At 46.3% G+C, this 26,159-nt stretch overlaps 1 protein-coding gene across 3 annotated transcripts in view; it reads right to left on the reverse strand.

Annotated features, from left to right (window-relative positions):
- Positions 1-559: 559 nt before the first annotated feature.
- SAMHD1 (SAM and HD domain containing deoxynucleoside triphosphate triphosphohydrolase 1) overlaps positions 560-26,159 on the reverse strand; it is an 84,399-nt gene continuing 58,799 nt past the window's right edge. For all 3 annotated transcript variants that reach the window (XM_034786673.1, XM_034786675.1, XM_034786674.1), the window contains 5 exons: positions 17,588-17,727; positions 12,939-13,034; positions 5,624-5,728; positions 5,144-5,281; positions 560-2,330 (listed from right to left, as the gene is read on the reverse strand). In XM_034786673.1, coding sequence (XP_034642564.1) covers positions 2,202-2,330; positions 5,144-5,281; positions 5,624-5,728; positions 12,939-13,034; positions 17,588-17,727 — 608 coding nt within the window. In that variant the 3' untranslated portion in view covers positions 560-2,201. The remainder of the gene's footprint in view (positions 2,331-5,143; positions 5,282-5,623; positions 5,729-12,938; positions 13,035-17,587; positions 17,728-26,159) is intronic.

A 26,159-nucleotide genomic window follows, 5' to 3' on the forward strand; every position in this document is an offset into this window, starting at 1 on the left:
TGTCTATAGGTCAAACATAATGTTCTCTACCAGTAGCATATGATGGTAAAGTGTTGCTGGTTATCTCCTCTGCATTTATATCTTTACTTATTACTGCCTTACAATAGCTGAGAATTTGATGTCACTTTCAGCCATCATGACATTGTGACAGCATTTCAGTAACATCATGCTAGGCACAGGTCTGCCACCTGGCTGCTCTGGGAACCTGCCACATGTCTCAGCACATGACACTGCTTCCTTGGCCTTCTGCTTAGCCTGAATCCTTATTTACCCTTCATGGTGCCTTAAACCTGAATTTGACTCCAATCCAAAATTATTCCTGCTCTATTATAGGGACTGGGAATAGAGCCAATGCCTCTCGTCCAGCATGAAGATCTTCCAAAGCTAAAGGGGCCTCACAGCAAATTGATGGAAAAAGTCATTCAAAATTGGGCTCCCTTATCTAACAGACTTGCTTTAGCTATGAACTCTGTCCTTTTAAGAATGCATTTGGCAATTTTCATTTTAACTGTGCATTAACTGTAGTATTGATTTTAATACAAAACAATCCACACTGCAATTCCATTAAAAAAGTTGTATTAAAATATTTGTATACATTCTTTTTCAGTCAACTCAGGCTCAGTCAATTTGAACTGTTAGATCCAGTTCACAGATAAAGTTTCACCTTTCAAAAGCAAAGAGCACGGTTCTCTCAAGCAAAAGATTTTCTACAGAACACCTTTTAAAACAGTTTCAAATAAACAAATACGTTGAAGTGACAGCTGTGAAATGAATACATTATTCGTGTATGTAATGTTTCAAGTTGCCTTGAATCACAGGGTTTTAACACAATTGTTTCACTCTTTCAGTCTGATGAAGTCAAGTACAAAAGGCTTATTCCAGAACTGTTCGAGATATGCTTCCCAAGTCAGTGAAGATTTCTGACAACAGCCATTTCATACACCTGTAGATCTGAATCACTGGTACTGCACTGAAAAGGGGGGTTGTACAACACCCCCCCTTCTGGTGAACACATGGGCTTGTGCATATTAAGAGAACAGCAGACCAGAAGAATTATGGCATGATCAATTCCCTTGCCTCCATCTGGTGATTATCAGATGCCATCTCTAGAAGGGACAGTTTAATTAATCTCAGGTAACAAAACTGGACTCTCAATGAAGACTTCTTATGGCACTGATTTTGTATTCAGACCCACTAGTGACTAACATCTGACTTCTAAAGTCAAAGATTCAGAAAAAGAGGTCATGTTTGTTTTCTTCATGTTTCAGGTACTACTTTAAAAAAAGGACACAAGCAACTTAAAAATCCCATTTCTGTATGAAGATTTTTTTTACCTAATTTGTTTGGAGGAAAAATCTGCCTAGTTTGTTTGCCCTTTGTATTGGACGGCCATTTGTCAGTAGTCAAATCTGGTTCCCACCCCATTTGTGCTGTATGAAAAGAACCAGGGGAAAGAACATTTAAATGGCAGGAAAAAGTGACTGTAAAGCCACAAAAACACAATCTAAAAAACAGTGTTAAAAAAAAAAAAAAGGAAAAAAAGCCACCCCTCACTGACACACTTTTCACTTCAGTAAGGCTTAAGAAATCTGAGCTATAGGCTTTGCTCTGTCAGAACATGTGACATCATGATTATCTTAAAAGAAAGGGATCTGAAATAGGGGACATAGAAAAAAAAATGGGAAAGATCTGTACTCTTTTATCTATGTCATTTGCCTCAGTAAAGGGAGCTGGGCACTTGCTGCTCACACTTCTCTGATTTTAGGGAAGTCAAAATTGTGCTGAAGTGCAATGCTAGCTACACTACAACAACGGCAAAATATTGATTTCCTTTGGGAATTTTATGGAAGTTTGGGGTATTTCAAAAGCCTTCATTTTTAAAGGAACTCTTGCTACACAGCCCCCATACATTCAAGTCAAACACAGTGTTTGCTCTGCTGCAAGTAATCACTGATCACATATAAAATTCCCCTTTGAATGTCAATGCTCGCAGGGCTTTTAAATCACTATGTTACGTACAGGAAACATACAGCAACCTAAAAAATGCATTCTTGTAAACTTGTTCTGTAAAGCTCTTCAAGTAGGTTTTATACAATGTGCTGTTCCCTTTCAAGTATCTTTTAAAGGGATAGAAGGGACAGCGCAAAACTGTTACTGGAAAGACTTTAAATATGGCAAATAAAGTCCATTTAACAAATCGGTTATTGAAAGAGTCTGGTTCTGGATTTTGAAGCTTCCCTGCGATCATTTGGACTTTGCAGTTCATCCTCATCAGGGTCATTCCAGCTTGCTTTCATTGGAGTTAGTTCAGGGGCGACCACATCACCATCCTAGAAAGTCATTGAAAGGAAGTTGAGAAAAAGTTGCCGAGTTTTACAAGCATATTCTTACTTTATTTGTCTTACTGTAGGAACCAGGACTAGTTGGTGCTAGGTGCTGTACAAACAGAACAAAACAAGCAGCTCAATTTTAGGCTTATGAATAGAAAGGATGAGAACTGAGCCATAAAAGGGTCATTATCAATGACTGAAAACTTTGTAGGTAAGAACTCTGTACAAACGTACCCAAGTTGTTCAGCTGGTTCCCAAAGCTTAGTCACCAAAAATCCAGGAAGTAGGTGAGCCAGAAAATACTTAGTGTATTATCACACAAAGTGAGCCCAAAGAGGCTAACACTTGTGGCACCTTAGAGACTAAGGGTACGTCTACACTACCCGCCAGATTGGCGGATAGTGATCAATCTATCGGGGATTGATTTATCGTGTCTAGAGTAGACGCAACAAAATCGATCCCTGATTGCTCTGCTGTCAACTCCGGAACTCCACCACGGCGAGAGGCGGAAGCAGAGTTGATGCGGGAGCGGCAGCGGTCGACTAGCCACAGTCCTCACTGCAAGGTAAATCGACCTAAGATACGCCGATGTCAGCTACACTATTCGCGTAGCTGAAGTTGTGTATCTTAGGTTGACCCCCCCCCCCCCCTAGTGTAGACCTAGGGTAACAAATTTATTTGGGCATAAGCTTTCGTGGGCTAAAACCTAAATAAATTTGTTAGTCTCTAAGGTGCCACAAGTTCTCCTCGTTCTTTTTGTTGATACAGACTAACACGGTTACCACTCTGAAGAGTGAGCCCAGTAACCATCCCACTGTCCATCTGAAATTCAACTGTCCAACACTGCCACAACGAAGTGCTGAAGACCTGTGGCATACCTGTGGCATGGATTACCCACAGTCAGTTTTACAGACTTGGCTATGTTTCACCTGTTAAGACACATTACTATGGTGAAATGAACTGGTGTGGTGGTTGTAAAGCTGGTTGCATGATGAAATTGATATTACATACGGATGTTAATAGAAACAGGGAAAGCTTTTTATCAATCTCACGTGCAAAGCACACTGGAGAAACTAACTCTGTTTTGCTCTCAGAACCCAGAACTGTTACAAAAGAACGAGCCCTAAGGTGACTCTCATGCCCATGGTTGCAGATCATGCCTGTGGAAACCATACTGCAGTGGTTGGATTTCCGGAGGTATTGAGCGACTGCCAAGATTAGCTGTGGGCACTCAGTGCCCCTGGAAAACAAGCCCTGGGGCCTAGCACACTAGTTTTAAAAATGCGCAATACAAGGTATTATGCTTGGTCACACTGAAGGGATTTAAAGCTCTACATTTTTTATTAAAGGACATGAAACTGATTTGTGATGTGAGCACATTCCTCTCAGAGCTCCTCCAGACTACATTTCATGCAGGGAAAGGTATCTGAGAAAACATCTAGACCTGAAAGAGCAGATACAGAAAGAGGGGCAGTTTAATACTAAATACAGATGAATTATTAGCATTCAAAACCAACTGCTAAGAGAAAACCTTTAATTGCTGGAAAAAGACATCTTATCACACTGTCCACACCCAACTTGATGGACAAGTCACACCTACTAAGGCTTACTCCAGAAAACTAGAGGTTCAATGCAACGATTTGTATATTTAATAAATGTGAAATACCTAATTTACATTCTCATTTTATTTATAATGGCAAAAATCTCATTTGCTTCCATCATATTAACGGCTCTGCTATAGTGATGGACGTAAATAATTATATCAGCTGAAAGAAACAAGTTTAGTGGGAGAAATGATAGAGGAGGGGTAGGCCAGGGGCAGCGATGCTTCTCAGCCATACCACAGAAATGCCAAGTTAGCTCTATTGATATTACAGGTGCTGCCCCAGCAGGAGTCCGAGGTTCCTATTTCCTTCAGGATCACGTTCCGTCTCTCTCAGGGACTGTTTTTGACCAACTGGCTGAACATCCCCAAGAGCTGGGACCACAGAGGTGGCTCTGACCCTGTCCCCATTGCAAAAGCCAAAACTCCATAAAGGAGCTACAGTGGGTTCCATCCCCATCATGCCCTGTGGTATCTATGCTCTGGGGTCTGACAGGCAGCAGGGGCAACAGGCTCTACCCACACACGGCAGCAGGGACCTTCGAAACCAGGAATGTTTAGAGGGTCTCTACCCTCTTCCTGTTCATGTTGCCTTGTTTCCCCAGGAGATTGGGGCTCCTGAACAGGAGTCTATAAAAGATCATCAAAAAACCCCCACAAATTAAATTCTCCTGGGGAAACAGGAAGCTTTAGAGGCCTGGGACAAGCAGGAGGAACTGGTCTGAGTGATTCCTTAAAGAGATGCCATTGAACCCCACCGTGGTGGTTTAGGGCTGGTCTACAAACAAAACTTGCACCAGTTACCAAAACCGATGCAAACCCCTTGGGTGGATGCGCTTATTTCAGGATAAAAGTGTCTCACTTCAGTTCAGTTTAAACCTGTTCCCAATCAGCTTATGATAAAAGCTACCCTTAAACTGAATTAAGAGTGTCCACATGGGTTTGCATTGGTTTAAGTTCACTGCTTTGGTTAGAACATGCAGCATTCCTGTGTAGACATGGCCTTACAAGTAAAAATCCCTAACAATGCACAGATTTTGAAGGTCCCAAATCCATGTGCCAAGGTGAGACGCTCCAGGAGTAGGGACTTTTTGGGGCAAGTTCTCTAGCCTGTGTTGTACAGGAGGTCAGACTAGATGATCACAATGGTCCCTTTTGGCCTGGGAATGGATGAATCTGTGTGTAGGGGTATTTATGAGGTAGGACGTACCTGTGGTTTTGTAAAATCCATGTTCATACACCACTGAATAAAACACTTTGTTGCAGCATCTAAACTCTTCTCATCCTTTTTCTTGCAATAAACCCGGATCAGCTGCTCTGCAAATGTCTCTGGCAGAAGCCTGGAAACCTTTTGAATAGAGGAAAAGAAATTGTACTGTGTTTCTTGGAATCTAGAGCCAACCCATCAATGAACTTCAAAATATTTCCAAATACAGGTAGAAAAATGTAACTTCTCATTATAAAGCATAATGCGTACCACAAAGTTAGGGAGTTTGACTGGAAAAATTAGTCAATCTGAAGATAATGAGGAATGGATTTTGGATGGACTGTGTTAAATACTAAGATTCTGAATTCTGGTAAAACTGTACCCCACCACCACGTTATTGCACAGAAGTGCTTCCACAACCTGTTATATGAAAATTTCCTTCAGAAGCATGTTTGGTAAGGCCTTTGGCAAAGCGATAGCTACCTGTTCTTTCGAAATCTTGACTGCCTGGCTCGGGTCAGACTTGCAATAGAAACGAACTTTATCGATAGGGTTCTGTTCTTTCATTCCATAGTCCATATTGATAACCTTGATGGAGACAATTCAGAAATGGATACAGATGAACAAAAAAATGGTTACCCACCTTTTTTGTAAGTGTGGTTCTTCGAGATGTTGCTCCATTCCATTCTAGGTGTGCGTGCACCCACATGCGCGGTCAGAGATTTTTGCCATAGCAGTATCCGTAGCGCCAGCTGTGGTGCCCCCTTGAGTGCTGCGCTCATGCATCAGTATATCAGGAGCCATTGGCCTTACGTCCTCTCAGTTCCTTCTTGTCAGCAACTCTGACAGAGGGGCAGGAGGGCGGGGAATGGAATGGACATGAGCAACACATCTCGAAAAAACACTTGAAGAAAAAATGGTGCCCACCTCTTCTGTTTCGAGTGCTTGCTCATGTCGATTCCATTCTAGGTGACTCACAAGCAGTATCAATGGAAGTGGGCTCAGAGTTCACAGTCTTGCAGGTTGCAGCATTGCTCTGCCAAAGCCAGCGATGTCTCGAGCTTGCTGGGTAAGCGCATGAGACGTGAGCACGTGGACAGACGACCAGGTAGCGGTTCTACACATCTCTTGGATTGGTACCTGCACCAGGAAGGCCACTGATGACACCTGTGCCCTAGTCGAGTGTGGCGCTACGATCGCAGGCACTTTCGCCAGCTCGTAACAGTAGCGGATGCTGGCCATGATCCAGGACGAAAACCTCTGAGCAGACGCTGGGCAACCCTTCATTCTGTCCGCCACCGCAACGAACAACTGCATTGACTTACGGAACAGCTTTGTTCTATCTATGTTGAAGGCCAGCATCCTTCTGATGTCCAGGGTGTGTAGCCTGCGCTCCTCATCAGACATATGAGGCTTTGGAATGAAGACAGGTAAATACATGTCCTGGCCAGTATGAAACTGGGAAACGACCTTGGGCAGAAACACTGGGTGCAGTCACAACTGGACCGTATCCTTGTAGAAGGCCGTATAGGGCGGCTCCAAAATAAGTGCCCTGATCATGCACACCCTGTGGGCCGACGTTATCGCAACCAGGAACAAGACCTTCCACGAGAGAAGCAGGGAGCCAGAGCCTGAAAGAGGGACCCCATGAGCCTCAACAGCATGAGATTTGGGTCCTGGGTGAGGGACCATGCCGTCATGTTGTGAGCCTTGGAACAGAGGATGGAAAGCCGAGGTATCAGCTAGGTGGACCTTAATCGATGACAGGGACAAGCCTTGGAGTTTGAGGTGCAGCAGATAATCCAGTATCTCCTGCAGCGGGTCCTGCTTGGCCCAAATATGCCATTCCGAGACCCAGCATATGAATCTTTTCCATTTGGCCAGATAAGTCGCTCTGGTGGAGGGTTTCCTGCTACCCAGCAAGACCTCCTGGACACAGCCCAAGCATGGCTGTTCGTTCATGCTTGGGCATGCAGCAGCCAAGCCGTCAAGTGTAGTGCCGCCAGGTTCGGCTGCAAAAGGCTACTGTGGTTCTGTGACAGCAGATCCAGCCAGAGGGACGGCTACTGAAAGGTTCAGCAGCATGCCGAACCAGTGCTGGAGAGGCCACATGAGGGCTATTAGGATAATTCTCGCCCTGTCTTGCTTGATCTTCATAAGGACGCTGTGACTCAATGGCACTGGCGGGAAGGCATACATCAGCGCCCCCAACCATGGGATGAGAAAGGCATCCGACAGGGAGCCCCTTTCCATTCCCCGGATCGAACAGAACACGTGGCATTTTCTGTTCTGCCTGGACACGAGCAAGTGCGCCTGGGGAGTCCCCCACCTCTGGAAGATTATGCTGACCACCTCCAGATGAAGTGACCACTTGTGGCGAGATGAGAAAGTCCTGCTGAGGTGATCCCCCAGGACGTTCCTGGTTCCAGGCAGGTGCGCGGCTACCGGATGAATGGCATGCCACACATAAAAGTCCCAAGAGCAGAGAGCTTCTTGACAAAGGGCCGAAGACCTGGCACTGCCCTGCCTGTTGATGTAATACATTGCGGCGGTATTGTCCATCAGGACCTGCATGCATCATCTTGCTCCTCAGGTGAGGCAAGAAAGCCTGGCAGGCCAGGCAAACCGCTCTGAGTTCCCTAATGTTGATATGGAGGGCCAGATCGTACCACAACCAGTGGCCCTGGGAGCTCAGCTCGCCCAGGTGGGCTCCCCAACCCAGGTCTGAAGCATCAGAGACGGGGTCGCAAAGGGGACTCCCAACACCAACCTGAGGTCCAACCACCAATTCAGGGACGACCTGATGTGGTTCGGCACCCAGACTATCCAGTTCAGGTTGTGCCTGTTGGGAATGTAGACGGATGCCAGCCACACGTGCAGGGGCCGAAGATGAAGTCGAGCATGGCTGACCATGTATGTACATGCGGCCCAACAGCCGCAGGAAGGTATGAACCATGGTGAGCAGGTGGTTCTTTACATGGGAGATCAGGTCTATCCGACATGGCCTGAAAACGCGCTCCTGGAAGGCAGGCTCTGGCTCGCATGGAGTTGAGAACCACCCCAATGAACTCTACTCGCTGGATGGGCGTTAAAATGGATTTTTTTCTTGTTTATTAACAGGCCCAGGTCGCGGCAGGTGGAACGCACCAGATTAAGGCTCCTCTGCACTTGCTCACGAGATGGGCCCTTGATGAACCAGTGGTTGAGACATAGGAAGACCTGGACCCCTCGACATCTCAGGTAAGCACAAAACATATGGTGCCAGTGGCTGAACACCCTTGGGGCCGATCAGAGGCCAAAGGCTAGTACTGTGAATTGAAAATGGCGTCCGCCCACTATGAAACTGAGGAGGCGCCTGTGACCTGGGAATATGGAAATAAGCGTCCTTTAAATCGAGGGCAGCATACCAGTCTCCCAGATCCGCGGAGGGGATGATGGAGGCCAGGGAGACCATATGAAACTTCAGCTTTTTGAGAGACTTGTTGAGGCGACGCAGGTCCAAGATGGATCTGAGGCCCCCTTTTGCCTTGGGGATTAATAAGTAGCGGGAGTAAAACCCTTTTCCTTTCATGTCCTGAGAGACCTCCTCCACCGCCCCAGGAGGTTCTCAACCTCTTGAGCAAGGAGTTGCTCGTGGGAAGGGTCCCTGAAGAGAGTTGGGAGAAGAGTGGGGGTGGGAGGGAGGGGCAGCCAAAAATTGCAGGGTATAGCCCCGAGATACTATGTCCTGCACCCAGCGGTCAGAGGTGATTCACGACAAGACCGAATGGTAGGGACAAAGATGGCGGAGGAAAGAACAAGGTGGATCTGGAAAACTGACCAGGGCATCACTCTCAAGAGCTCCTTCAAAACGAGCGCTTCTGACCCCCTGTGCTGCTTTGCCAGGCCGGGCTGCGCGATAGAAGGAGGAAGGGCAGCGAGGACTAAAACTTGTGTCTCTATCCCTTCTCCTTGCAGACCCATCAAGGCTGCCAAGGTCTTGGTGGCAGGGGCAGCTGGAACTGCTTCTGTGAAGACTGCGGCATATGTATGACCAGTGAGCGAAGGATGGCCCGAGTGTCCTTTAACCCACGCAGCCTTGCATGCGTCTATTTGGAGAAGAGACCGTTCCCAGCGAACGGGAGGACCTAAATCGTGGGCTGCATCTCTAGGGAAAGACTGGCGGTTTGAAGCCAGAAGCTGCACCTCATAACCACTGCCGCCACGACCACCCTAACTGCTGAGTCTGCTGCATCCCACACCATTTGGAGGGAGCATGTAGCTGCCGCCATGCCCTGCTATACCAGGGTTCTGAATCTTGAGCCAAACCCTGCAGGAGGGACTCCTTGAACTTACAGAGGGAGTCCCATAAGTTAAAATTGTATCTGCCCAAGAGGGCCTGATGGTTTGCCACCCAGAATTGCAGCCTGGCAGTGGAATACATTTTTCTCCCAAAAAGGTCCAGTCTTTTGGCCTCTATTTTTGGTAGTTGAGCTGGTGAGCCCCTGCTTATCTTTTTCGTTGGCCACAGAGACCACCAGCGAGCCTGGAGGAGGGTGGGTATAAAGGTACTCAAACCCTTTGGCTGGGACAAAGTACTTCTTTTCAACCCTTTTGGAGTTGGGAGAGCTAGAAGACGGGGTTTGCCAGAGGCCTTGGCAATTTTAGGACCCTGTCACATCCTGGTCGGTGCTGCAAACTGTTGCTCCGAGGCAGCAGCAGATGAGCAGTGCGAAAGGGGCATCGTCATGACTGGCACGCCCCATGCACTCCAATAAGGCCACTGTTGTGCTGGCCACTGGCTATACTGCCAATGTGGTGCCGATGTCGACGTGGCCTCTCGTGCCCAATCGCGCTGGTGGAGTCTGGGCGAGGGGCTGAACTGCCCTTCCGTGCCAGAGGAATCCTCTTCCGGTGACCATGGTGGAACCATTGATGCCTGCATCTGCCTGCTGACCGTTGCCACCAGAGACCGGTGCCTGGAGTAAGGGGATTGGTGCCGATATCGAGGGGACCGGAGTTGTGACAGGGAGCGTTCCCAAGGGACAGGCGACCAAGATCGGCAGCGAGAGGACAACCAGGGGAGGGCAAACGGTGCCAGTAGTAAGGGGACTTGCACTTCCCCTTAGGCAATCTGCATTGAGACGGCGGAGACTGCGATCGCGGTGACCGAGGGCGAGCCTCAGAGGAGCTTGGCTACAACTCCAGAGATCTGGTGCGAGAGGAGGAGAGCGCTGCCTTTTTTCGGGGAATTGGTGGCGCTCCACTGCCCCCTGAGGGGTCTTAGCGGCTGGCTTGCCTTCATAGGGAGCCTTTGCTGTTTCCTCTGGCACATACGGTGCTGGTGGCATGGGCGGACGTCTCTGCTCTCTTGGCGCCAGGGGAGCTTGGGAAGGCATTGATGCTGTCAGGAGTTTGGGTCCCCTATCACTCCCAGGAGTTGGTGGTGGAACTTTTAAGCGGCTAAGGGCCCCAACCAGGGAGGCACATACATATGGCTCCAGAGTTGCTGGGTGGCCAGAAGTGGGTCCTTTGCCCGATGTCCCATGGCCCTTCTTGCCCAGTGCCAGGGAGCCCTTCTTCTTTTTTTCTTTTTGGGCACCAGTGCTGGGGGTGCACTGAGGCTGAGGTATTAGGTGAGTCTTGGCAGGAAGGCTCAGAAGCCAGGTGGAGAGCAGCCTCCATGAGGAGAGACTGCAAACAAATATACTGCTCTGAGTCCTGGGTAGAAAATGTTTACAAATACGACACTTGTCCTTCACATGTGATTCGCCCAAGCACTTGAGGCAGCTGCTGTGGGGGTCACTTATAGGCATAGGCCTGTTATAGTCCACACAGGGCTTAAGCTCCAGAGACAAGGGCACGCCCCACCTGGGGTGAAGTCCCTGCTGGGACTCTAAATTCTAACTACACTTAACAACTACTTAACACTAACTACTATAAACAAACTATTTACAAGGCCCTACAGCTCGAAGTCAGAAGAGACAAAACCGCTAGCCCTTGCTATGCAAGGAAAGGCACCCCAACTAACCATCATGGGTGGTCACAAGGAACTGAGAGGGCGTAGGGATGCCCGCACCTGACATACTGATGCATGAACATGGCACTCAAGGGGGTGCCACAGCCGATCATACAGATACTGCTAAGGCAAAAATCTTCAGCGACCGTGCAGATGGGCACGTGCACACCTCGAATGGAATCGACATGAGCAAGCACTCAAAGAATACAACATATTTTTGGGTAGCTTTCTAGACTTGAGATTACCAAGATTCTAACAAAACAGACACTATAATTATTAGTAGTTAGAAAATAGCAAGGATTATTCTAAAATAATTGGAGTTAACTACAATAGTTAATCTTTATGAAAAAACTAAAATTTGTCTCAACTGTTTCATGAAATTAGTTGCACCGATGTGATGAGCTTCAAGAAATTTGTATCACCTTAAAAGTGACCTGCAATCAGAGAGGCGTCCAGCAAACAGAGTTGAGAGAAATCTAAAGTGATTTACAAATTACCTTTCAGACATGCTTCAGATCTGTCTATATGTAGTGGTAGCCCTTAAATTTTAATTTTACCTTGATAACTTGACAGTGCTGCCACTAGAATATTTTTGGCAGTTGAACCAAGACAATTTTAACACACCATTGCTTCCTCCATCCAGTACATATAATTTTCCTGTTTGCTTTCCAGAATATCTGAATTAAGAAAACAGAATTTTTAGGGTGGAGAGGAATAGGCACAGAAGGCGAGAGGAGAGACCAAATCAATTTCAGCAGTGAAATACTCGCAGAGAAGCATTTCCCTTTTTCCAATGACTCAGATGTAAATTAAGACAATTTGAGGACAATGGGATTACATCAGTGTGCCGGAGGGCAGCAACTGGCTTGCAGAACCTTTAGTACTGGTGGAAATGCATAGAGCAGGAAGACCTCTGGTTGCAGGACTGGCAGTTACAGGACACATTTTACGTGCAAACGCAGTAAATAGGATATGGAAAAACAAATGTTAAACCCTAATGTTTTTTTTTTTTAAGCAAAGTTAACTTTTCCAAGTAGAGCTGCTCTGAAAGAGTCTTGACCAAGGTCACACTGCCTGTCTGCAGGAATAATGGCTTATAGGAAGACATATTCCAGGCACAAAGATGTATCTGGATATTGCACAACCCAAGGGATAAGGAATGCTTCAGTCTCTTTCTACTTGCAGATGTAATACTTCAGTTACATTGTCTTTGTTCCAAGTCTTTGGTAGCTATCCATTTTCAAGGTCTAAATATTCCAGGAGGAAACTACCCCCCCCCCCCCCCACACACACACCAAAGTGCAAGTCTACCACCACAGGAGCAGAGCCAGCAATGGAACAGCTAAAAAAAGTAACTAAATGTTTTCCTAACATTACTTTTCCGTTGCCACAGGGATGTTACATGACGACAAACTGGAGAGTGAAATGGTCCATGCAATCCCTGGGAAGAGAGGTGTCCATGAGATAATCTTTTAACACATGATCCACATTATGAAAAAAATGGAGAACCCTTGATCTATAGGCTTCAGGAGTAACACATACAAGGAAACTGCTAGGCACCAGATACTAACTGCATACTCCACGCAGGGATGGGAATGCACTGAGGGTTACCTTATGCCTTATAATGTCCCTGAATTGTGCAATTAGAGCATGAATTGGACACACTGCTTTCTTATTTTGAATATAAAGTGTACTCAGCTTTATGTGCAAACTTTTGCATGGTACACTTGGCCCTTTGTGATACAGAAATGAAGACAGAGTATGTTTTACACTAAGTTTGCTATGAAAGGACACACTTACGTCAACTATAAAGTCTTCAGCATTCAATTCAACATCCTGAGGTGCATTCTTTGGTCTGGAAGCAACAATGTGAGCTGGCAGCATGTCATACTGATCCTGAGAAAGAGCGAACACTTAATTCTATTCAAGCACTTCCAGTTCCAGACTTGGGCAACTGAACCCATATATCTGGAGAGAACGCTGTCATACAACCAGGCTGGTTGAGATAAGGCTAGATTACTTTACTACTTAAAATACCAGCATTTTTAATGTAAACAATTCACCTTTGAAAAGAAAAGTTCAAGTGAAGATTTTCACCTGCATTAATCGACCAGGACTACAGCTGAAGATTGGTCACGTGACCAGGTGAAGCTATACAGAAAGTGCCTCAGCGGAGGGAATAAAACCAGCATGAAAGACTATAACTTTGCGGTATGTACGTTTTCCGTGATAACTGTGGGACTTTTAGCCAGAGATACAATCTACTATGTTGGTGGTTTTAGATGGGCCCTTAGAGAGCCACAAAAATCTTTAGTGCCTAGGGCAATCTACTAGCTATCATACAAAAAGAAGTTTACCTGGGGGGTGGGGGGGTCCTACAGTGCCCTGAACATGTGCCTTTAAGCACATTATCCATGTTCCTATTAAACGGGTCAACTTCCTCAACTCATTCTACACAGGAAAACAGACACACAATATTTCTTACAGAGTTTGTTTGCAATATTGACAATGGATACAAGTATGTATTACATAACTGCTGGGAATCTGCCTGTTTCTGCTGCTATCAGGGCATCATCACACAATGAAGGCAAGAGCTGTTGAAGAGAGCTCTTACTCCCAAACAAACTTAATTTAATACAAGAACTGTTAGATGTAGTTACCTATAACACTTTTTAAACAAGCATCTCTAGGATGAAAGCCATCCTTTAAAAGTAAAAGGCAATGGTTTGGAATTTGAATTTCTTTCCAACCAGATAAATTCTGACTTATGAACTATTATAGGTGGAGTTGATAGGAATGCCTATGATTAAAATTGCCCAACACATCCCACTATAAGACACTGTTCTCAGGAGTTTATAAAACTTTGCCAAACTAACCATTTGGGCTGAAATTCTCCCTGCCAGGTGTCTCCCTCAGACTGAATTTGTTTGGAAGGTTTCAGCAAAAAGGGTTCAGCTGTTACTGAGACTAGGGAAAAATGTCATTCCCCCTACGCCCTCCCCTTGCCCAGTTAAAAACTGTATAACCGTTTTGTTTGAGAAGCTCTTGTACCTCCAGCCTTTGAAGGAAGAGCGTGAAATTGGGGAAGGTGGGTGGGTGGAGAGGGGACTGGGGGGAGGAAGGGGTGACGACTCTGGTGTCAAGGATAGGCCTTTTGCTGTTCCTGACCACAAACTGACCACAATTTGATCAAGTTATAAACCTCTGAAAAATCTCTTTGCCTGTGCTTAGTAGAGACTGGTTAGAGTTTAGAACCTAATTATATGAAGATTCTGTCTGAACTGAGCATGCTCCAGATCAGGGTTGCAGAGGCTAAGCAAGACTTGTTTGCAGTTGCTACTGCCAGTTGCTGGGGACTGTTGTGGCGCCAGGCATCAGAACTAAGAGCTGAGAATCTCTCCCCTGTGCTCTCAATGCTTCCATTGCTGGCACCCAGGCAGTGAGGAGGTAGAAACTGCCTGACTGGAATGCAGAAAAGACAAAGCATTGACCTGGGCATGGCAATGGAGAGGGTTTACTGGTACTGGGAGCTGGCAAAGTTGTAGGGGCAGACAAGGAGACTGGGACTGGGTAGGCAAGAAAACTGGGACAAGCAGCTGAGGGGTGGAAATTAGTAATTCTGTCTTCATGGCAAGGTTTGAATTGTGTGAAATAAATAAGGCCTGGAAACCACACACTGATGGATGAGAAAACAAAATGTTAAATAAGGTCTCATTTAGTGAGCATCATCCATGCACTGAATGAGGGAGGGATCCCATGGAAAAAATAGTATTTGACCATGTAATAAAAGACTGTATCATACATAACACATACACAGAAAGAGTAATTTCTAACATGATTGATTGACTTTGAAACCTTAACTTTTAATTTAATGTATGTGTAATTTCCTAGGCTTTTAAAAAAGCAAAGTGTAAAAGAAATGTCATCATGTAGCATCACATTGATAGTCAGACATTTCATCAGCTTTAAACTTTTAGATCTACCACACAGACCTCTGCCACTTGAGCTAATGATAGCAGTAGTAGGTTGTCATTCTCTATGTCGACAAGCACTAGGGCGATGAGATATTTTGCCAGTGGGCTTCACAGATTTTGCTGACAGCAGACAAATGAAGAATCTCTGGAATTTTGGGTCCAAGTCCAGGTTCTGTAGGAGTGTGCTTTAATGGTCACAAACTATTGTCCAACCCCTCCGGCTGCAAGCATTACCCCTTCTACTCTGTCCCCTCCAACCTATCCTTGTCCCCATCCGGTCTCCTAACCTCAGGCTCCTCTTCATTCTTCTCCCCAAGCCACTGGCTCTCAGTCTCTCCCCCCTCCCCCCAAAATTTCAGCCAGTCTCCCCCCTCATCCCCACAGGCTCCTTATTCCAAACTACTCTCTTCTCTGTTCCCCAGGACTGGCTCTTGTCCCTCAGCTGAATTTGGGTCAGACTGTTTCCTTCTCCATGCTACTTGGGAGACAGAAAAAGGAGTACTTAGAGCACAGGACAGTCTCCCTGCTCTCAGTTCCGGTGCTCAGAGGCCCCTGGCAGCAGCCATTGCACGCGAAGTCCTGCTCAGCCCCTACAGTCATGGGCTGGAGTATGCTCAGAAGAGGCAGAACCTTTGGACAAATTTGTGCTCAAAGTAATCAAGTCTCTACTGAGCACGTGACAGTCAAGATTTTTCAAAGGTTTTTAAGTTGACCCATTTGGGCAGTTTTTCTCCAGGGAATCTCCCTTGCCAATTTTCAAATCCCTTCACCAAAGCATGCGTGCAATAGAGCTTATCAATAATAGGGTTACCATACGTCCGGTTTTTCGGCAATCAAACCCCCATCCGGGGGGAATTGCCAAAAAGCCGAACATGTCCGGGAAAATGCCGGCCGGGCACTTCCCCTCCCGCGGCGGCTCTGCTCCTCCCCTGACTCTTTGGCTCTGTTTAAGAGCCGAGCACTACGGGCTTTGGGCAGCCCCCATGCCTCCGGACCCTGCGCCGCCGGAGCCCGGGAGGGAAAGTGCCCGGCCGGGGGCGCAGGGTCCGGAGGCATAGGGGCTGCCCAAAGCCCGAGCGCTACTGGCTTCACGGTTTGCCGGGCAGCCTCCAGACCCTGCGCCCCCGGCTGGGCGCTTCCCCTCCCAGGCTCCAGCTGCGCTAGGGAAGCCGGTAGCGCTGGGTCAGCCCTNCACTGTCTGAACTAGTTTAGAAAATTCCGGCAAAAATGATGTGGTTGTTTCAGAGAATAAGAGTAGATGAAAATGTTTTGCCCAGTTTTTTTTATTTTAAAAACCCTTCAGCTACTTTATTGATTAAGGTTACCATATTTAACAAATAAAAAAAGAGGACCTTCCACGGGGCCCTGGCCCCGCCCATTTCCCACCCCAGCCCCGCCCTAACTCCCCCCCCTCCTCCCTCCCACTCCCAGCCACGCGGAAAGGGCTGCCCGAGCGCTACTGGCTTCACGGTTTGCCGGGCAGCCCTTTCCGCGTGGCTGGGAGTGGGAGGGAGGAGGGGGTGGAGTTAGGGCGGGGCTGGGGTGGGAAATGGGCGGGGCCAGGGCCCCGTGGAAGGTCCTCTTTTTTTATTTGTTAAATATGGTAACCTTAATCAATAAAGTAGCTGAAGGGTTTTTAAAATAAAAAAAACTGGGCAAAACATTTTCATCTACTCTTATTCTCTGAAACAACCACATCATTTTTGCCGGAATTTTCTAAACTAGTTCAGACAGTGGCAGATGCCCAGCATGCAAAATTTCAGCCCAAACAGTTTAAGTTTGGCAAAGTTATAAACCAATGAAAACAGTGTTTTATAATGGGACATACAGGGCAACTTTAAATATCGGCAGCACTACCAGCTCAGTCTAGAATATTTCAGTGTACTATATTAAATTGATACCGGCTGTTTTTGAAATAAACAGCTATGCTGAGCTTGAGAAGTAGATAGTGACTAAGGTTGAGAATTTACACCCCTGAAAGTCAAGAAATTCAGAAGTTATATCTCGCATGAATGTAAACTCAGCCATACCACTAAAGCCACTCTGACAACAACTTGGAGCAAAAATTGCACCAGAGTCTCATTACTCTGCTGAATGGTTTTACTGTTTCCTTGTGTTCAAATGTTCTCATGGTTTTTTGGCCCAAGTGATGCTTTTTGACATACAATTCCCTATATTTTTGCAGAACACATGTTATTTCAAATAAAAATATCCTGAAATAGTCCTCAGCTCAGCAGCTGATCTTTTTTATCCAAATCTCTTATCCTTCCCCTGGTTTCTTCCATGTAACAGCCCTTCCCATACTTACTGGCTGAGTTTTGAAGAAGACAGGCAATTTACCATTGGCCCAGGCAGTTTTAGGAATGATAGTAGAATAGAAACAAATCAGCAGAATAGTCAGAAGTGCATATTTAAAAGAGGCAGCAGAATTTGGAGCCCTCTATCAATAGAGATTGGATTGAGAATGCCGTTTACCTCTGTAATTTCTTTTCCCGATTCAGTACGAGTCTCTCCCAAATACTTATATAGATCGCGAAGCTCTATTTTATGCAAAATGTCTCGTGCCTCAGCCAGCTCTTTATTACTAGAGTACAGAATCTCCAGAAAGATGTTATCTGTCAAAGTTAAATACATTTCATTTACATAGCCATGTATCCAATTGTTACAGCAGAGAGAAGCTGTGCATCTATACACATATATCTATATAGAAAGCCTAACCCATGTGCCAAGAAATGAAAACACTATTTTCAAAGAGTTACCCAACACACTAACCTAACAATTTCAGTTACTTTCAGAATAGTGTGGGCTGCCACAGGCTTTTCACAATACTATTAGCATCAGATTGAAAGAAGAGGTTTCCTGACTTCCCAACCCCAGGACGGAAAGTTTAACAGCTTCAGTGTTAACAACCTTATGAACGGGTATAGAGATGAACGGGTGTAGAGAGGGAGAGGTGGGACACAGCCCCTCCCCCCAACAGAGGGGGCAAGGAGAGGCAGCACAGCCAGAAGGGAAGAGGCGGGGCCAGAGTCTCTCCGCTTCTGGCTACGCTGCTCTCCCCCAGAAGCAGCTGCAACTCCGGGGCTGGCAGGCTGCAGCCGTGCTGCTCGGCCCCGCCCGCCAGAGAAGGCCGCCACCCAGGCGCCGGAGCATGCTGCGGCCGTGCCGCCTGGCCCAGCCCACTGGAACATGCTGCAGCCACGCTGTCTGGCCTGCTGGAACAGGCTGCAGCCGCGCTGCCCAGCCTGCCGGAGCAGCTCCAGCCAGGCCAGACACATCCTCCCCTGGCCCTCCCCAGCTTCTCCCCCCAAAAGTTTCCCCACCAGTTGGTGTCCCGGCCTGTCAGGGTAAGCAGCTGGCGGGATGGGACACTTTGTTTACTTAGGTTTACCTCCGTGCCTGCGGACGCTCGAGGTAAACAAACCATCTCAGCCCGCCAGCGGCTTATTCTCATGGCCCGGGAGCCAAAGTTTGCTGAACTCTGAATTATAGGGTTGGCTTATGAACGGGTCATAAAAATTTTCTATTTTTACTTATCCATCTTGCGGGGGAATCGGCTTATAAACCAACTGGCTTATGATCGAGTATATACGGTAGTTTTATTATATACACAGATACAATGTTTCTGACCATGGATGCTGGCAACCAAACTCCATTTCTAACCCCCCAAACAGCAAACTGCACACTAGTGCAAACAGTGCCGGATACATTTTTACCTGAGACATGCTTTCCAAACAGCAGGGGAATAACTGGTTCTTTGATATGCATTGTCTATATGTATAACATATTCCCCCACCCCACTGTTGGTAAGAATGCGTCCCGCAGACTTGTGCTTGGATTCTTTCAGGTAGCAGTGTCTGCGAGGGGCTGTGCCTGTACCCTGAGAATCCTAAAGGGTGGGTGACCCCAACGATCCCCTCAGTTCCTTTGCTAATACAAAATCCTGTTCCTACCCGACAGGAAGTACGGTATCAGGAAAAGGAGGGTAGGTCGTGTAATATATGGACAATACATCTCAAAAAACCACAATTGCTGTAAGGTAAGTAACTATTTCTTCTTCAAGTGCTTGTCCACACAGATTCTACTCTTTGATTCACAAGCAGTGACCCAGATCACAGGATGTGGATGCTAGCAGTCTATCTGTAATACAGCTGTAGCAAAGTGAGCATCAGATCTTGATGATTCTACTATGGAGTAATGTTGCATAAGTGTATGCACAGAATTCCACCACCAGAACACTTTTCAAAGAAGCTGCTTGAGCCCTGGTGGAGTGGACTGTTGTCCTCAATGGGGGGGTCTAAAGGAGCTATTCCATAGCATAATTTAATGCAAGTAAAAATCCAATTCCGTCAACTCTGAATATATATAGCCTGATGTGCAAAAGCTACAATTAACCAAGGTGAAGCCACGAATGGCTTAGGCCTATCGAGATGTATTGTGGGTGCTATCCTACTTAAGGTATGAAGTTTAGCTTTTCCCTTGTTGGAATGTGGCTTGAGGAAAGAACACAGGCAGGTGTATTAGTTGATTCAGATGGCAGTCAGAGACAACTTTTGGTAAAAATGTTGGGTGAGCCCTTAAGGTCCCCCTGTCCTTAAGAAATATTGTGTATGGGGGGCCCACCATGAGTGCTTGTAATCTCCCACCCTTCCAGATGATGTTACTGCCACTAGGGAGGCTAGTGACAAGTGGAAGAGGAAACACAGCCAGGGGCTCAAAGGATGCATTAAACCCATCGGTAGGTTGAGATCCCAAGGAGGGGGAGACTTCCTGAATAGTGGAGTATATGCACATAAGTGCCTAGCTACTGCAGGGTGTGAGAATGTTGAGTGACCCTGCATGGGAGGACGGGAAGCTAAAATGGCTGCTATGTGGATCTTAAGGGAACTTCTAGACAATCTTGAATTCCTCAAGGACAGGAGGTATTCCAGTATATCAGGTATCTGAGCTTGAGATGAAGGTAACTGATGTTGATGAGTCCAACAGTGAAGCTTGGCTTCTGTTGTCAGTTGGCCTGCGTGTGTGTGCTCTCTCCGTATGCTGTACCAACCCTGCACAGACAGCTGGCCCAGCAGACCTCGACAGCACTTCTAAGACCACAGACACTCAGTTCGGTGATCAAGGAGCTCAGGCAGGTTTATTGCCCTCAAGACACAATACTAGCACCTGGTAGACTCTACAGGGACACTAACACATGAGTGCCCAGTGGCAAGGACTCAGCTCAGTCAGCAACGGGACTTTCCACTGCACCCTAGGCCAGACAAAGACGCCCCTCCTATGATTTCTCTTTTATACACTGATACAAACAAGTTACGTATTACTCTTCTGATGTGGTTAGTTACCACCCTACCCTTTGTACCTGTTGGTTCAAACAAAACATCTCCATTCATTATTCATGTTAAGTATTCTCACACCTCTTGTCAAACTAACTGTAATGGGCTATCTTGATTATCACTACGAAAGTTTTTTCTCTTAATTAATTAGCCTCTTAGAGTTGGTAGATCAACTCCCACCTTTTCATGTTCTCTGTATGTGTATATAGATCTCCTTACTATATGTTCCATTCTATGCATCCGATGAAGTGGGCTGTAGCTCAAATAAATTTGTTAGTCTCTAAGGTGCCACAAGTACTCCTATTCATTACCCTGTCATCCTGACCTTATCTTTAGGAGGGGTCAGTGTGGACCATCTTCGGGGAATGTGTTTATACCACAACTTTATATCGGGATGTGCTTGTATTAGCCTTCTGGGATGTATTTATGTGAATACCTAGTGCCCAGTACTTCTTAGGAATGCCTGTGTTTTAGCAACGCCAGCCATATTCTTGCAAAGTTCATGTACTGGACAGAAAACTTTTAAGCAGGCATTTGCTTTGTAACAGGGCCTGACTCTTGCTGATTGTGGTTCTTGCACCAGGCCCCGTGTTCCAGGCTCTCTTTCTACTACAGCTTCCATTTGGCTGAGTAAGCATGCCTCGTTGAGTCTTCTCTGCTGTGGTTAAGAATATGTTGTACTTCTGATGAGCAGCTCCTCTCTAGTGCTATTAGCCAACCAGCATCCATGCTGTAAGGTACAGGGAAGTTTGATCCAGATGGAGGATCTGCCCCTCCCTTTGCAATATCACTTATGGCTGAAGAGGTAACTGGACTGGAGGTCAAATGGAGAGATTCACGAAGTCTGAGAAACAGAACTGCTTCAAGCCAGATGCCAGCATGGTCATCTTGGTGGAATCCTGTCTCAGTTTCCCAATGACTCCTGGGATTAGTGGAATTGAAGGGTATGCATACATTAGATCCAGAGCATCCGACAGAGATCTCTGATCCTGGCCTCCTCTGGAGCAGAACTTGTGACATTTTTTTGGTCTGTTGCATATAGATCTATAGCAGGTAGACCTCACCTGGTGAATGTGTCCTGAATGATCATATGCTACAATGACCATTCATGGTTGCTTGAAAACTGTCTGCTGAAGTGATCTGCCAGAACATCCTGCCAGCCTGCTAAAAGCACTATGGGAGTAATCTCATGTCACAGGCATCAATTCCAAAGGTAATTTGCTTCTCGACAAAGAGGGGTGAATCCTGCTCCCCCTTGCCTACTGATATGAAACACTGCTATAGTGTTGTCAGTCATGATCAGAAAAGTTAAACCTCTCAGAGCTGGTAGGAATGCTGTACAAGCTCGATGAACAGCCCTTAGCACTAGGATGTTTATATGTAACTAGGCTTCCTGAGATCATAAACCTGGTGTCAGAAGAATGCATAGGTGGCTCCCCATCCAGCCTGGAGGCATCTGTTACCAGAGTCTTCTATGGCAATGGTGCAGAGAAGGACACTCCCTTTCATACTTTTAGAGGATCCTTCCACCAGTTCAATGACAGAACTTCTGGAAGGACCTGAACCTTTCATCTTTAGGTGTCTGTCAACCACCCTTATATGCATCAAAGGTGAAGTGTGGCATGCTGAGTTATGTAGATGAAGGAAACCATGTGCCCCAGAAGTCTGAGACGTTCTTACACACGTCTGAGGTACTTGTAGGTGGTTGACCAGATTTATTATGGCTTAGAGTCTGCCCTAGGGCAGACAGATCATTGCTGTAATAGAGTTCAGAACTACACCTATAAATTCTATCTTTCGAGCAGAAATTAACACTGACTTCTTGCTGACACTGTCCCCTCAGGAGGCAAAAAGACAGAGTCGGCTGTATGGAGTTGGTCACCTCTTGCAGAGACTTTCCCCAAGTAAGCCAGTTGTCTAGACAGGGGCAAACCTGGACTTCTCAATTCATCAGGTAAGGTACCACTTTCACAAAGTGTTTGATAAATACCCTGGGCACTGTGGATAGACCACGTAGCAGGATTCTGTACTAGTAGCACGAATTGCCCACCTGGAACCTTAGTTATTTCCTGTGGTCAGGTGGATTGCTATATGAAAGTCAGTATTCAGGAGGTCAAGAGCTGTGTACCAGTCCTGTGGATCAAGAGAGGGAATTATAGAGGCCAGGGTAACCATCCTGAGCTTGAATCTGAATGAAGGTGTTCAGCTGTCTCAAGTCCAGAATAGGGCAACATCCCCCTTTTTTCCTTAGATAAAGTAATGGGAATAAAAATTCTTCCCCTTGTACTCTTCAGCTACTACTTCTACTGCTCAGAGATTTAGAAGCGACTGCACTTCTTGATGCAGCATACTGTCTGAGAGGGATCCCTGAAAAGGGATAAGGAAGGTGGGTGAGTGATAGGGAGAGTCTGGAATTAGATGGCATATCTCATCTCTATGATTTCTAGGACCCAGCGGTCCATAATGATGGTGTTCCAGACCCCATGAAAACAAAGCAAATAGTTCCTTAACTGTAAGGACATAAAATAAAGATCCAGCAGGGGTTGTATGTCGCTCTTGACCAAGGAGACAAATTTGCTGCCTCCAAGTTGCTGCAAGATGGGAAGATGATGCAGTCAAAACAGATGAATTCCTCCTTTGAAACAGCTGATGCAGATGGTCTGAGCTGTGCAAAGTAGGGTTGCCTGGAGTATGGCTGAGGCCTGATTTGCTTCCTTTTTGAAGCAAGTATTCCAGAGACCTGAGGGTTACTCTAGAGTCTTTCAGAGGATGATCAGTCCTTGGGTTAAGAAGGTGCATCCACCACACAGCAGATCTTCTACTGTTTGCACCTCTTTTGGGATGCCAGATTGGAACCAAGAGGACCCTTCTCATTGCAACTGAGGTGCCCATAGATCTGGGTGCTGTGTGGAATGCTTGAAGATCAGTACATATCAGAAGCTGCGCCACCAAGATTTTAATTCCTCTGAGGTCAAGAGGGATGTCAGAAAATTGGGAGATAAGAGTCCCAATTTAGTTAGCCACTTCATCAGTAAAGACTGATAACTGGCATCTTCATCTGCAGGCTGGTTGATGAGTAAATTTTGCATCTGAATAAATCTAATGTTTTGGGATCCTTGTCTCAGGTTGTTGATTTCGGCAGACCTTGATGCTTTGTCTTCTTATGGACTTGCTGCTCCAATCAGTGAGCCAGACACCGAGTACAGAATTGCTCAAAGGCTGTTAGGAGCACCCGTCAACACCAATTTGCCTGTTTGGTGTCGGCACCAAGGAAGCAGACATTTGCCAAAGCAGATTGGCTGGCTCCAAAAAGCCCTCACTGATGGGAACTACAAGGTGCCCTGGCATGGAGGTATGTAAAATATCCAGGAGCTTGCAAGACTTGTCCTGGACAACTTCCACTGGAATCTCTACTATCTCCACCATCCTGAAAGGCCTTATTGATGAATACTGGATGTTGAAGGCAGCACAGCCTCATCAGGAGATGGAAATGATTGGTCCGATCATCAGTTTGGAAGTCCTCCCCAGAGCCCTGCTCCTGGAACTGGTGCCTGATGCTCCCCAGTGAATGGTGGAGAGGGAAACCTAGCCCTACACTGGGCGGTAGAAGCTGGCTTCCTGGCAGGTTGTAATCCCCATGATGTCCAGTATGGCCAAAGTTGTTGGGTAAGGATACAGTCCAGGGGACCATGGCCGTTAATACCAAGTAGTAGTATCTCCTAGAATTCTTAAGCCTTGGATAATAGCAGTGTGCTCAAGAACCCCTTTTTGATGTGTCAGGGTCAAAGAACCTAGACCCCAGGGAATGAGATGACACCATCTCCCAGGAAGGAGATGGAAACACCTCCCTGCTATTGTCTGAACCAAAAGAGGAGCAATTCTAGTTGGGGTTTTAAGCAAATCCTCAGCATGCTGTCTACTTGGTACCGCAGGTTTGCTCAGTACCCAAGTAGCAGCAGTTGGTAACACAGATGAAAGTTTAACCACTGACAACAGCAGTAATTCTGGTTCTACAGAAAGTGTTAACACTGTGAAAAATTCAATACCAAGACTGTCGGCGCTTGCAGGAGTCCATACCACAGTGGTCCTACTGAAATTCAGGGATGGTCTAGACAGTATTTGGTCCTGCCATGAGGGCAGGGGACTGGACTCGATGACCTCTCGAGGTCCCTTCCAGTCCTAGAATCTATGAAAATATTGGTACTGGGGCCTCCATGCTATCAATACAAGGTGATATATGGTGTTCTAAGAGAGCCAGTATGGGGGCATGGTGACCTGAGGAACCCCTTCCTGGGCCTTGAACTACCTAGGTCAATGGAAGATTCTTCTGTCAACCTAACACTGCCTACACTAGGGGCTAGGTGGTCTTATCTAAGTCTCTCAGGGGTTTGGATTTTTCATACCCGAGAGATGTAGCTATGCCCATGTAACTTTTCAGTACAGACCAGCCAATAAGCTTGTGACAAATGGACTAGCAAGCAAATTGTAAAACAGGTGTGAATTATTGATTTAAGGATATTTACTTGGTATATTTTGACATATGATGTTGATAATTTGTGTTTTAAGAGTTTATAAAGCTTTAACTTTTTGAATCCCAATGTTAGTTTCAGTTAGATTTCAGTTTGCATAGTTTGGTGGGGGTAGTGTCTTGTGAGAGAATCTGAGCCATTGATCACAGATCAATCTTAATGGGGGGCTTTCCTAATTAGCAGGCCTATAAAGGCTGCCAGCCAACTAGCCAGAGGCACAAGAGCCAGCAAATCAGAGCTGAAAACAGGGCAGTTTGGGAGAGGATGCCCGTGTGTTTCTTCCCCCACTGATATTTCTTGACAGGAGCTTAGGAGGGGAGGCTAGGACATCTACAGAAACAGCAGTGATAGTGACCTGAATAATGGGAGAGACAACAAAGATAACTGAATGAGGAAGCTGTGGCATGTACATTATTCTGGAGCAGGTACCTGAAAGGTGCTCCATTTGTATGAAGTGCTGCCTGACAGATCTGACAGAAGAGAAGATCCAAGGTTTGGAGCTACAGCTAGAAACGATGACTGAATTTTGAAAGGGATTTGAACAGATGATGGAGGGAACGAGAGAGGAGGCTAAAGGGAAACCTCAAGATTTGCAGATGCAAGCTGGACCAGAGAACTGTGAGGGTAGACTGCTAAATGAGGAAAGTGGCCAGTGGAAGCATGTGACTACAAGAATGAGGCAGAGGCAAAGATCGGCTAACAAAAGAGAAATAGAACTGAGGAACAGGTTCGTTAAGTTGGAAAGTGAATGGGAGAAGCAGGCAACAACAGAAAATGGGACAGCAAGGAACAAGAGAAGAGTGGCCAGTCCTACAAGAAAAGGGGCTGAGATAATGGACATAGCCAGAGTTTGGAGCCACAGGAAGATAGAGAATGACTCACAGAAGACTGCAAGTGAGAACAGAAGACAAGATGACTTGTAGCTAGAAAGAACAGAAGGGGGAAGGCCAGAGAATTGCACCGAAACCAGGAACCAACAGGCCTACATGACTGGGGATTCCCTGGTAAGAAGAACAGACAGGCCTGTCACCAGTGCTGATCTGGATAACAGAAGGGTGCGCTGTCTGCCGGAAGCGAAGACACAGGATGTGGACCTGAGGGTGTAATACAATCCTAATAGGAACAGGAAAGAATCCACTGATTGTCCTTCACATGGAGACAAATTATACTGCTGGATTCTCACTG

Source organism: Trachemys scripta, chromosome 12 (genome assembly GCF_013100865.1).
Source record: "Trachemys scripta elegans isolate TJP31775 chromosome 12, CAS_Tse_1.0, whole genome shotgun sequence".
Taxonomy (NCBI): domain Eukaryota; kingdom Metazoa; phylum Chordata; order Testudines; family Emydidae; genus Trachemys; species Trachemys scripta.